This window comes from Corylus avellana, chromosome 4 (genome assembly GCF_965113065.1).
Source record: "Corylus avellana chromosome 4, dhCorAvel1.hap1.2, whole genome shotgun sequence".
NCBI lineage: Eukaryota > Viridiplantae > Streptophyta > Magnoliopsida > Fagales > Betulaceae > Corylus > Corylus avellana.
Window position 1 is genome coordinate 1,104,762 of NC_142493.1, and position 13,307 is coordinate 1,118,068.

At 29.4% G+C, this 13,307-nt stretch overlaps 1 protein-coding gene across 1 annotated transcript; it reads right to left on the bottom strand.

The window, feature by feature from the left end:
- Positions 1-1,255: 1,255 nt before the first annotated feature.
- On the bottom strand, positions 1,256-4,294 carry LOC132177161 (disease resistance protein At4g27190-like). The gene is made up of 2 exons (XM_088515244.1): positions 1,756-4,294; positions 1,256-1,692 (listed from the first exon to the last, which is right to left on the bottom strand). The coding sequence occupies exons 1-2, from the start codon at positions 4,292-4,294 to the stop codon at positions 1,397-1,399; spliced, it is 2,835 nt and encodes a 944-aa protein (XP_088371370.1). The 3' UTR covers positions 1,256-1,396.
- Between the last annotated feature and the right edge of the window lie 9,013 nt (positions 4,295-13,307).

The following is a 13,307-nucleotide window of genomic DNA, read 5'->3' on the forward strand; positions in this document are numbered from 1 at the left end:
CATATATTAAAAGCTACATCAATTTTGGAGACATAAAAAGAATACAAGGTGACATTTAGTATTACTCGACAAATTAAACTTGACGTGAGCCAAAAGTAGGTAAAGTGTCACACCCCAAATCCCAAAACGGCATGAAACATCTGTCACTACAATAAACTCTAATAAAATCTGAAAATTGAAACAATACAACCAAAGCAACTAAAAATTCATCAACACAATGTCAAAAGTTCACATATTATTGGTATCCACATACCATAAAAAACCAAACATGAAGTACAATAATAACAAGAACTCCTTAGGATAAAAGACCACAATAACAATTCCAACAAATTCTAAAATCCCCAGTGAAACGGAAGGTCTCCAAGAACAGCAATTTAAGTAAATCAAAAACATAAACATGTCCACTGTTCCATAAACCAAAATACTGAGACAACTTAGCAAATTCTCACGAACACGCACCAAAAGACTCCAAATCCTCCAAGGCTCCTGATCTTCTATATCATCTGAAAAATGTTAATAAGATTTAATGAGTCACCTTAGCAAATATAATTTGGTTAATCCGAGTGTGAGATAGTAATTAAATAAGTATAACAACATGAGAAGTTTACATGATAATTTCAAAACAATTACAAAACACTTTTCTGTACATTACTTACAATTCACTGTGAGTATCAAAGAATGCTTTATGGCCATACTTCTAACAGAAAATTTTATTGTATATTGTGCTGCTGAATTTGATTAGAACAAGAAAATAAACTTCAATTAGCAGAGGCTAGAATCTAACTATTGTTTCAATTAAAGCCAGACCATTTGGTTACTAAAAAGGAAAGAAAATTTGGATTCTCTTTAATGATATGCCATACAAACATAATAACAAGCCACATTTATCGAATCAACATAGCCTTCATCTTAGATTTTAGAATGGAAGCAAGAGGGTAATTTTTCTGCTCACCTAAACCTTCAAACAACATACATTTAAACCATAATATCTATGACATATCAAGCAAGATGAAAATGTAATGGAAAAAAAAAAAGGTAGTCCTAAGCCAAACAAGATTCGGGCTTTCCCAAGTAGCATATTGAAATTGAAAGCACTTGAAAAGGTAGGTTTGGCTATACAAAGCTCATTTAATTTAAGCTAAATTGCTGTCTTAACTAGGGTACGGAAACATACAAAAATTTATCATTAAATATTTGGGACAACTATTAGCGCCAATGATCAAAGATTGTGACAATCATGAAAACTCACAAATTCAGGTTTCAAACACAATTACACATGTCAAGATAATAGGCATGTAATACACCTTGAAAGAAAATAACATGAGGACCTTCAATGACATTCCTACCACCAACTTACACACATGAAGGGCTGTCGAGAAGGATAAAATGAAAACCACTAGTTGAAGCGGCATATAGATTGTAGCTTTTCTTTAATGGCTTCTTGTTGCCATCCCAATGCATTCCACCATGATTGTTGGACTCCAATACGTTCCAAATTGATTGTATTCTCGTTGCTGAGGGGCAATTTTGTCAATAATGGGCACATAGATATCACAATAATCTTCAATGACCACGTTATTGAGTCATTAATCCAGATGCTTCTTACTTTTGGAAGATTAAGAAGTTCTAGTGTCTTCAAACTTGGAAGCACAACAGGTTCCAACCCCATGTTTTCAGATTCCATAATTATCTCTTCAATTTCAAGACACTCTTCAACTTTTAAATTTTGCAGTTCAGAGAGTTGAGCAATCATACCATTGGAAAAGATCGTCTTTAAACTCCAACATTTGCGTAAAATCAGAGTTTTTAGTCGTGCTAGGCTTCCAGCATGAACAGGTCCTTCCCAAATGCTTGCTAATTTTGGGACATTATATATGCACATCACTTCTAAGCCTTCCAATGCACTTTCTTGTAAACTATCACCATCAACAATAGTTTCAATTTCATTGCATCCTTCAATCAAGCAACCTCGCATCTTGTTGATACTCTTAATATCAAAATCTGATAGATTTTTAGCCCCCATGTGGCCTATCAATTCAAATGCATCAGTTTCTGCAAGAACCTCTGAAATTGCAGGAGGTGCACCTTCACCATTTACAAACTTCAAATACGTCCTGATTTGATGATATTCAAAATATTCCAGGATTTGATATATGGTTGAGTAGTGGCCACCAACAGAAAATTGGAATGTGAAGTGATCATTTTTCTTCGATAGAGGGAAAATTGAAAGTGAAGTGAAGTCGTTCAAGGAAGCCACCTTCTGAGTAATAGGCTTTACAACATTCTCCAATTCCAGAATATCCTTATGTCCATTGATTCTAAGTTCTTCCAATAAGTCAAGGCTTGATAAGACATCTTCACCAAATTCCACATCGCTTGACTGTCCCCTGCCAACATTTGAGAATGATATACGTAAACACTTCAACTTTTTCAAACTTCTAATCTGAATTGGTAACTTATTAATCATAGTACCTCGAATATCAAGTATCTCAAGACATGTAAGTTTTTCTATGCAAATCGGGAGTTCCCTTAACAGGAGGCAAGAATTCAGATAAAGCGCTCTAAGGCGCGTCAAGCGAGATATCGATGATGGTAATAATTCAATTTGAGTGTCATGTAAGTCTAGAACTCGCAAGTTTTTCATGAGTTCAAAGAATGACTCATGAATTACTTTTAGGGAAAGATTTTTCTGTAAGAACAATGTTGAAAGGTTACTGCAATTTTTCATTTCTGGTAAACGGCCCAATTCATTATTCATCAAAGAGATTCTTTCTACATGTTGACATTCTATGTCCTTGGGGGGTTGTCGCTGCTTATCAGGGATTCTGACAAAAAGTTTCAAATTATTGCTTCTAGAAGAAATTTGAAGGGCCATATTCCGCAGCACTTTGTGCATCTTTACGAAATTTATCCTATCACTCCCCTCTAGCAAGGACCGGTTGGTAAGTTCTCGCAATATTCCCCGCCCTTTCTCACGTTCACTTATGAAATCTTCAGCTTTCCAACATTCCAACAAATGATCTTCATATATTTTACAATTTTCAGCATATAATGCACTGTACAGAAAGCAAACCTTTGTATCGTCATCACCTAATTCATCATAACTGAACTTTAAGACCTCAATCAATTCATCCATGCCTTGGACTCCGGCATTCGGCCATCTCCGCAGATTGCGTAGCCCCTCCCCCCACAATGCAGAATTATCCTTCATACTTTTAAAGGTTCCCGCTACCGTTTTTATTAACAGTGGCAAACCAGCACACTCTCTAACAACTAATTTGACTGTTTGTTCAATACTCGAAAGATCTACATTTCGACATACAAATTCTTCCAGGAACATCAGATATGCATCATTTTCAGACAACAGTTGTGCATGAACTTCGTCATCAGTATTCATTTTTGCACAAATGTTATAATTTCTAGTTGCCAATACCACCTTACTATCCTTTTGGTTCTCCTGGATGCCTATATCACGTAGTTTAAACACATTCCAAACTTCATCCAAAAGAAGTAGGTACTTTTTGCCTTCCAACTCTACAGATATTCGATGAGCAATTTCAACAGGGTCATCGATGCCTTCTACATTCAATTTGAGTCGTTGAGTAATTTCTTGTTGCAACTTCTTTATGCTCCAATCCTTTGATACAGTTAACAAAATCACAATTTCAAAATCGTGAGCATTATTATTCACCGTCTCCATTATTGCTGTTTTTCCGACTCCTGCCATTCCCCAAAGTCCAACTTTTCTTACATTCGGATCTTTTAGGTGCCTTAGTATTTCTTCGACAGCCCGATGGAGTGAAGATGGCTTGCATTTTGTTTCGGGTGCATGTGTCACACGCTCGGGTGGTTTTTCAACCAATGGTACTCTTTCAACCAATGGTTCTCCTTTTGACCAAAGTTGTTGTAGTTCCACGCACTTCTCTTCCATGCATTTGCTTAAATTTATACGTTTCGTAGCAAAAGGTTTGAGTACTCCCGCCTTTCGTTTTGTGTACTTGTTATTGTATTTGGTTTCAAGTTCTTGCACCTCATTTTCACGATCTTTGACCCTAGAAATCCAATCTTTGCATTCTTCAGTGAACTGTTTTGTCTTGTATCTGTTTGCTTCATTCTCTATATCATTCCTCCTAGCAGACAGCTTCCCTGCTTCCTCTTTTAACCTTTTATAGTTATGTTCCAGATCGTTCCATAAATCCATTCGGCGCCTGATGCGATTAAGAATGCTTCTCCCATCTTTGTACACCTCAGCGGCTACTGGAGCACCTACTACTGCAAGCAGTGCTTCTGCCATATCTGTGCTACAACAAGAAATAAGTTTTTTTTAAAAAAAAAAAAAAAAAATTGACAAAAGCTCCAAATAAAAAGCAAAATGAAGAATGAGTTATCAGTGTAGAGAACCAATATTTAATTTAGGTAAAATAGGGGTACGGGTAGTAAAAGATGCTAACTAGATTCCAGAGTCATGTTAGTAGCCGAACTCACACAGAATTACAAAATCAAAACAAAAATTTTCACAATCTCCATAAAAGGATTTTAAACATGGGACTCAATTTTTTTCAATCAATGAAGATTTATCCGGGCTTCTGCCTTTTATTTTAATTTATTCTTTTATATTCTTTATTCTAGTAATATAGCACGTGTTTTGTTGGTGGAGTATTTCCAGTGATAATTTATTATTCTATTACTGTATGCAATATAAAATGGTACTAATTTACAGACCTGTTTTCCTGTTGATTTATAGGTGGATCAAGCACATGCATTTCATGTCGAGTTGGCCTATACATCAGTAAGGCTCAACTTTAGAAGAATATTATGCCAATATGTCAGAATGTGAGTTTGACATCATGTCATCATGCAAAATTAATCTATTTTAATAAAAGCAATAGTATATTTTCTTTCCTTTTTTAGTAAGAACATGTTAGAGATATATTTCATTGCTCTAGTACTAGATCTAGGTTGTGTGGTCATAATTGAATTAATTTTGATAGGCCTGCTTTAGAGCGAGCAAGTTCACTTGAAGCCACAAATGTCCGTATTCAAGTTCACTTGAATTTAGAAAATAACATTGGAATATAAAAACACATTATAATGTTCCATTAGCACAGTAATATATTATTTTAAAAAATATATTATCTTAACTCTGAAAATGCAATTTTAATTAAAAAAAATTGAACCAACAAATCTTTTAATAAAGTAATGATACAAGATAAAGTAAAGAAACCATATAAATAAAATTCATGATTTTTAAAATTTTTTATTGCTGTATTTAAAAACAGCAATGTCTTTTAAGAAATGTTGATTCTTAAATACAAATAATACTCAATAACAAACTAAAAGTAAAACGAAAACACACTAACCTGAAGAATGGTAGTAAAACTGAGACAGTAGGATTGTTCACTTAGTAAAATGAATTTCGGATGTGGCAAGGCACTAAAAGACAAAACTGACAAAAAGAAAATACAGTTAAATCGTTAATTCAGATTAACAATACAAAAACTCAAAAGTCAAATAAAAACACAATATAACCTTCCATTAGCACAATAAAATATATTAAAAAATTATTTTAAATCTGAAATTACAATTTTTATTAAAGAAAAAACATACACACATACATACTCGAAGAAAAGAAATGAACATGCAAATACAGTATATAAACAATCAATTTTTTTTTTTTTTTTTGCAGAGGGTTGTGATTCTTGTGAATACAAATAATACTCAATTACAAAATAGAAGTCAAACAAAAACACACTAACCTGAAGTAGAGAGATTTAGATGTTGAAAGGGACTAAACGACAAATACAAGGAAAGTGTGATCTGGATGTTGTAACTTGTAAAAGGTAGGAGGCATGCAAAAAAAAAAGAGTTTTGAATGTTGCAAGGAACGTAGTATTAAACCATATTAAACCACACTTGTTGAGGTTTATCTCTCCCCCATTAAAAGGAAAATGGTTTAGACATAAATTTAATTAAACCATATTTGCAAACCCAAACGGTTCGGACAAAAATTTAAAATTATGAGAGATGCGCGTTTAAGTAGAGGGAGAGACAAAAAACTGTTTCAGCCATAAAATTATAGAAGAGTGAGAGTGCGTTGGCCCGTTGGGTTATGGGAGAGGAAAAAAAAAAAAAAAAACGGGTTGAAACATAAATCATGGGAGAGGGATTTAAGACATTTAAGTGGAGATAGAGGGAGGGAGAGAGAGTTAAGACCAAGAAAAAAAAAAAAGAGTTAAGATATTAAAAAAAATGGACACTTGTCGCAATTCTAAGCACTCTCTACGTCAAAAGTCGGCTTTTATATATATATATGATAATGATAATGACTAGCACATAACCCGCGCTATGCGTGGGATTCTTCATTATAATTTAATTTCAAAACTCAAACACATTTTTATTTATTATAGGTTAAAAAAATGCATGTAAAAAATTTATCACGTCTTTTTAAATAAAAAGTCTTACTAAAGGTTATACGTTATTGAACATGTTAAATTAAATTAAAACATATAAATTAAAATATGTTAAAATATTTGTTCCCATAGTTTGAAATGAAAAGTATAAAAAAAACATATAGCAAGAAGAAAACATGGATTCGAATTATTAAAGCATTAATAAAAAATTAGTAAGTATGAACAAAATCCTTTTTTCTTCTTTCTTTTTTTTTTTTTTTTATTTTTTATTTTTTTATGAATACAAAATAATAATAAAAAAAATCTTCCACTTAACATTTAACTCAATTGAAAAAATCATTTCACATCCGGTTCATTGTTAAGTTATCTCTTTTGTCTTTCGAAAGAGTTTCTATTCTTTTTTTGCACAACAATTAAATAAATTTTTCCCTCTTTTGCTTTCACAAGTAGAAAAAACAATTCTAAAAAAGCTTAAAAATCTGAGTAAATCGCACAAACTAAAAAAAAAAAAAAATCAAATGAATTAAAACATAAGACCATTGATTTTAGTTTAATCCATATAAACTAAGATATGTTAAAATCTTTGTCCTCCTATGACTATATTAAAATTAAAATAAGTATTCATAAAATATATAGAAAATAAAAACTGGATTCTAATTATCAAAGTATGAATAGAAAATTAGAATATATAATATTATTGTTGTGTGATACTTATTATATTTCAATACAAATAAAACAGGCCATGAATAAGGGATTTTAGTTTAATCCATATAAACTAAGATATGTTAAAATCTTTGTCCTCTGATGACTATATTAAAATTAAAATAAGTATTCATAAAATATATAGAAAATAAAAACTGGATTCTTATTATCAAAGTATGAATAGAAAATTAGAATATATAATATTATTGTTGTGTGATACCTATTATATTTCAATACAAATAAAACAGGTCATGAATAAGGTATGGATTGAAGAAATCTCGGAAGAAATCCATAATGTTGTAATTCATATTATTTCGTGCTCTTAGTACTTAGAGTGTAACGCTTTTGTCTTGTTTAGAGTTTCTACGCTCTAGATTACTTTGTTGATGATGAATGAAGTTCAAAATGTTCAAAAAATAAAAAATAAAATACATCTACTTTTGAACATTTGAAAAAAAAAATTCTATTTTTTTTTTTTTTGAATACAAAATAAAACAAAATCTTTCACTCAACATTTAATGCAATCAAATAAAGCATCTCACATTAGGTTTATTGCTTAATTTCCACATATTTGGTGTTTCCAAAAAATAAAATCTGTTGCTATTTCTAGACAACAATCAAATAAAGTTTTGTTTTCTTTTAAACAACAATTGAAGATTATCACACAAATGAAAAAAAAAAAAAAAAAAAAAAAAAGAAAAACCCATAAAATATTCAAATGAATTAAAATACAGGACACTTAATTTTATTTTAATTCATATAAATTAAAAAGATGTTAAAATTTTTGTTCCCACTGGTATAATTTAAATACAAAATAAAACCAAATATTTCTCTCAACATTTAATGCAACCAAATAAATCCTCTCACATTTAGTTCAATGCATTTTCTGGACAACAATCAAATAAAATTTGGCTTTGTTTAGTTTTTAAAAGCATAAAAATTTCCTTCAAAAAAAAAAAAAAAGCAGAAAAATTACTTCCAAAATATGTTTAGTAAACCATACAATCAAACAAACAAAAAAATCTCATAAAATATTCAAATGAAAAACAACTCAACCAAAAATTTTCGCGAACCATATAAATTAAAACATGTAAAAATCTTTGTTCTCATAGGAGTAGTTTAAAATTAAATAAGTATATTAACATAAAAAATAGCAAGAAAACCTAAATTTTGATTATCAAAACATTAATAAAAAATTAGCATGAATCTCCGATATTACTAGCGTGACACCTATTATATTTCAATAGAAATAAAATTCATACAAAACTGAACATTCTAAAAAATATAGAGATCAAAGTGAACAATAATATCTTTAGTAATCTGATCTTGAGTGTTTCAAAAGAGTTATGTTAGATTGAAGAACAACTCAACCATAAAACATTCAAATGAAGAACTTAACCAACAATTTTCACAAACAAAGCATAAACATATTCAAATCTCCACACAAACATAAAGCAAAGTATGGCACAAATAAACTTTCTCAAAAAACAAACATAAAGATAATCAAATAAATTGATGCTTTCCTTTCACAAAAAAAAAGAGAAACAAATTTATATTTCCACCAAAACATATATTCAGATCGAGAAATAAACATAAAGATAATGAAATAAATTTATGTTTCTTTTGCTTTTAAAAGAAGAAAAAAGCACTTCCAAAACATGTCTAAAAATCGGAGTAGATCAAACAAACAAAACAAAAAATCTCCATAAAACATTCAAAAGAATTAAAAAAAAAAAAAAAAACCATTATTTTCGATTAAATAGAAATCCTAGATAAATCAACCTCAAATTCAAATACGTACAACAAAACCACAAAAACAGAAGAGAAAATCAAAGTGGTTAAAAAAAAAAAAACAAAACAGAAGTATTTACTTGAATGTTGTTGCTAGTGACTATTGAAGGAGGAAGCACCATAAATTTTGCCCTATGTTTTGCCTTCAAGAGCAGACTCATGGACTTAAAAGGCTCTGGCATGCACTCTTTTTAAACGTAGAGAGAGAGAGAGAGAGAGAGGTAGAAATCAAAGAGAATTTAATGATAGATTTAATTTTACCTTTTTTTCTTTCTTTCTATTCAACGTATTAGGCATATTAAACTCATTGTATTCCTAACCTGAATTAATTTAGTTAATTTAATGGCCTTAGAGGACCGGTTTTTAACTTAAAGGACCGGTTTAATGTTTAAAAATTAAATAACCATAATTATCTTACATTAAATATAGTCACTTAATAATGAAATTCATATAAGGAAACGTTTTGAAATAAACTCTTAGAATAATGAAACCGCCTAAACCTAAACGGTAAACTATTAAACCATATTAAAAAATAGGAGAAACACTAAACGGTTAATAGAGAGAGTTAAGAAGACACTTAAAAAATTAAAACCGGTAATGCTTTTAAAAAGTATGAGTTCAGGACACGTGTCGCAATTCTAGGCTCTCTCTAAGCCAAAACTCGGCTTATATATATATATATATATAGCTTAGAACCTGCGCTGTGTGCCTGACTATTCGTTATAATTTGATTTTAAAACTTAAAACACACCTCCATTGTATTTTTTATTATAGGTCAAAAAAGTTGAGTAAAAAAAATCTATCATGCCTATTTCAATAAAAAAAAAATTACTAAAGGTTATTCAACAGTATATTGTTGAATATAGTGACACAATTACACATAAGTTTGCATGAATATATAAATCACATACAAATATACTATCATAAGTACCATATATAATTTTAGTTTTAATCCATATATTTTTCCTAGTTCCAATGAAATTCAGAGTTATAGGAAAAAGTACATCAACATAATCTAAAAATTCATACCTCATACCTCTTATCCACTATCATTTCCTTGAATTCAACGTAAAATTTACAAAATAATAATAATAATAATAATAATAATAATAAATTTGAATAAAAAAATTATATAAGGAAAAAAAAAACGAAGAATGAAATAACATAACATATATAACGTAAAATGAACTACTTTTAGGACACATAGGAAAAAAAACTACTCAATAAAAAAGCAAATGTTAAGCAAACCTTGAAAACTACACGATATCTTTCTCGATTCCAATGAAACCTTGAAAACCAATGTCATCAATTAATTAAGCATGCAAACTGAAAAAGAATTACTCAATGAACAACAACGCAAACTAAAAAACTGTCAAGTAAAAATAACGATAGAAAACAATCTCTCACTATCATTTTCTGAATTTAATGTAAAATTTACAAAAGAAACGTAACCAATTTGAATAAAAATAATGTATAAATTAGAAAGAATATATATATATATATATAAGGATAAAGATACAAAAAGGGAAAAAAAAATGAAAATACAAATATAATTGAAAAGAACTGTTCTAGCAAAGAGAAAACAAAAAGAAAATAATAGAACTGAAGTATATTTTTTCATTTAGAAACAACAATTGGAAACTCTTTCTCTTTCTCTTTTTTTGTTTTTTTTTTTTGTCCTAAATTGAGTGTAAAATTTACACAATAACATTGAGATGTAAATAGAAAGCAAGAGAAGAAAAATGAAAAATAGAGAGAGAGAGAGAGAGAGAGAGAGAGAGAATTTGGGAACCTTTTGTTTTATTCACTAAGACATCAATTAAATGCATTCTAAATAAAACTCCTACGATTTAATTGTAGGATATAAATAGAAAGCAAGAGAAGACACAAAAAAAAAAAAAAAAAAAAAAACAAAACAAAACAAAAAGACAAAATTTGGGAACCTCTTTTGTTTTCTTCATTAAGAGAATTAAATATATTACAAAAGAGAAGCAATCGATTTGAATAAAAATAGTATATAAATTTGAAAAAAATATAAAGGACACAAACGAAAAATGGAAGAACATAACCATAGGATAAAGATAAAATAATAAAAATACTAATATAATTGAAAAGAACTGTTATAGCAAAAAAAAATTGTAGTATATTTTTTTCATTGAAAAAAAAAAAAAAAACGATTGGAAACTCCCTCTCATTTTTTTATTTTTTATTTCTAAATTGAGTGCAAAATTTAGAAAATAACATTGGATATAAAAACACATTATAATGTTCAATTAGCACAGTAATATATTTTAAAAAATATATTATATTAATTCTGAAAATGCAATTTTAATTAAAGAAAATTGAACCTGCAAATCTTTTAGTAAAGTAATGATACTAAATAAAGTAAAGAAACCATATAAATACAATTCATGATTTTTAAAATTTTTATTGCTGTATTTAAAAACAACAACGGCTCTTAAGAAATGTAGATTCTTAAATACAAATTATACTCAAATACAAACTAAAAGTAAAACGAAAACACACTAACCTGAAGAATGGTAGCAAAACTGAGAGAGCGGAATTGTTCACTTAGTAAAATGATTTCGGATGTGGCAAGGTACTGAAAGACAAAATTGACAAAAAGAAAATACAGTTAAATCATTAATCCAGATTAACAATACATTAACAATACAAAAACATAAAAGTCAAATAAAAACACAATATAACAATATAATAGGTTTTTGTGTAATACCTATTATATTTCAATACAAATAAAACTCATAAAATTCTAGACATTTAAAAAAAATAATACAATGCAAAATAACAAATCTTTTTTTATTTTTTATTTTTTTATGGATACAGAAATAACAAAATCTTTCACTCAATATTTAATACAATCAAATAAATCATTTCAATCTTCCCTTAATCTAAACAAATAAATTAAAATAACCTAAATTCGTTCCCATATGTGTAGTTTAAAATGAAAAGCATAAAGGAAAAAAAAAAAAAAACGCGAAAACTAATAGAAAATTAGAAAAGAAGAAAAAAAAACAAGAAAACATAAATTTTGATTATCAAAGTATTAATATAAAATTAACATAAAATTTTAATATTTTTGGTGTAATACCTATTATATTTTAATGGGTAAGTATTTCAAAAGTCTTTGGGTCGACATGCCAAAATTTTTTTTTTCTCTAAGGTTTTTTTTTTTTTTTTTTTTTTTTTTTTTTTTGAAAATTTACTTCCTAAGTCAATCGAAATGCCAATTAAATCTCTATTGTCAAAATTTTTAACACCCGTTAGTCCCAATCAAAACGAGCCACCCCTAGGGTGGTTTGGGGTGGTCTGTGAGCCACCCCTAAACCCTAGGGGTGGCTGCGAGCCACCCCATGGGTGGTTAGGGGTGGCCGCGAGTCACTGGCTCGAGCCACCCCTTAGGTGGTTCGGGGTAGGGGTGGGCAAACCACCCCTAATGTGGCTTGCAGCCACCCCTTCAAATTTTTTTATTTTAGATTTAATTTTTAAATTAAATTAATAAAAAATTAATATTTTAATGAGGTGAAACGGTGCATTTTGATTGAGACTAACGGGTGTTAAAAAATTTTGACGGTAGTAATTTTATTGGTATTTCGATTGACCCAGTGAGTAAATTTTCGAAGAAAAAAAACTTGGAGAGAAAAAAAAAATTAAAACAAAAAACGGAAATTTTGAATTTTTATAAAAAAAGGGATTTATTTTTTCATTTTTTCTTATAAAAAAGAATTTTTTATTTTTAAATTTGGCCAGAGTTATATTTTCTTTTTTAGTTTTAGGTTTTTTTACAAGTTTTAGTATTTTTATTTTTATTTTATTGAAGATAGTTTCATCATTGGGAGGACATTAATTATTATTATTATTTACTGTGGTCGCTCGCCTGAGTTAATTATTATTATTTTTTACTTATCAAAAAAAATCATTGGGAGGACATTAATAAATTTTAGTAATTTGGAGGGGCATTGTCACAATTGAAAGTTTGGTAAGGGTAGTTTGAGGGATACTACTTTACCCAAAAAAAAAAAAAAAAAAAAGCATTGAAATTCTCTAATAAACACAAAGCATTTCCTTGGCATAAACCGCCAAATGTTGACAGAATAGTTTGCATAGATGGATAAGACTGACCTTCCGGCTCAACGAAATGAGAAACATGGATATAGTGATCAGGAACTCCTTGCAGTGTGAGAGATATTGAACTTCCGGCTCCCACTTCCTAGCTGCTGCTACCAAGAAAAAAGGTGAATCAGCGGAATTTTGCTGCTCCCATATATCAGCAAATAAGGAGCGGACCTCCAAGCTTAAAGTCTCAAGAAACAACAAATTAAGGTAGTCCTTTCTGCTTCCAATTCATGTGTTAAGTCGTTCGTTTTGTATTGTATTCTTAAAACA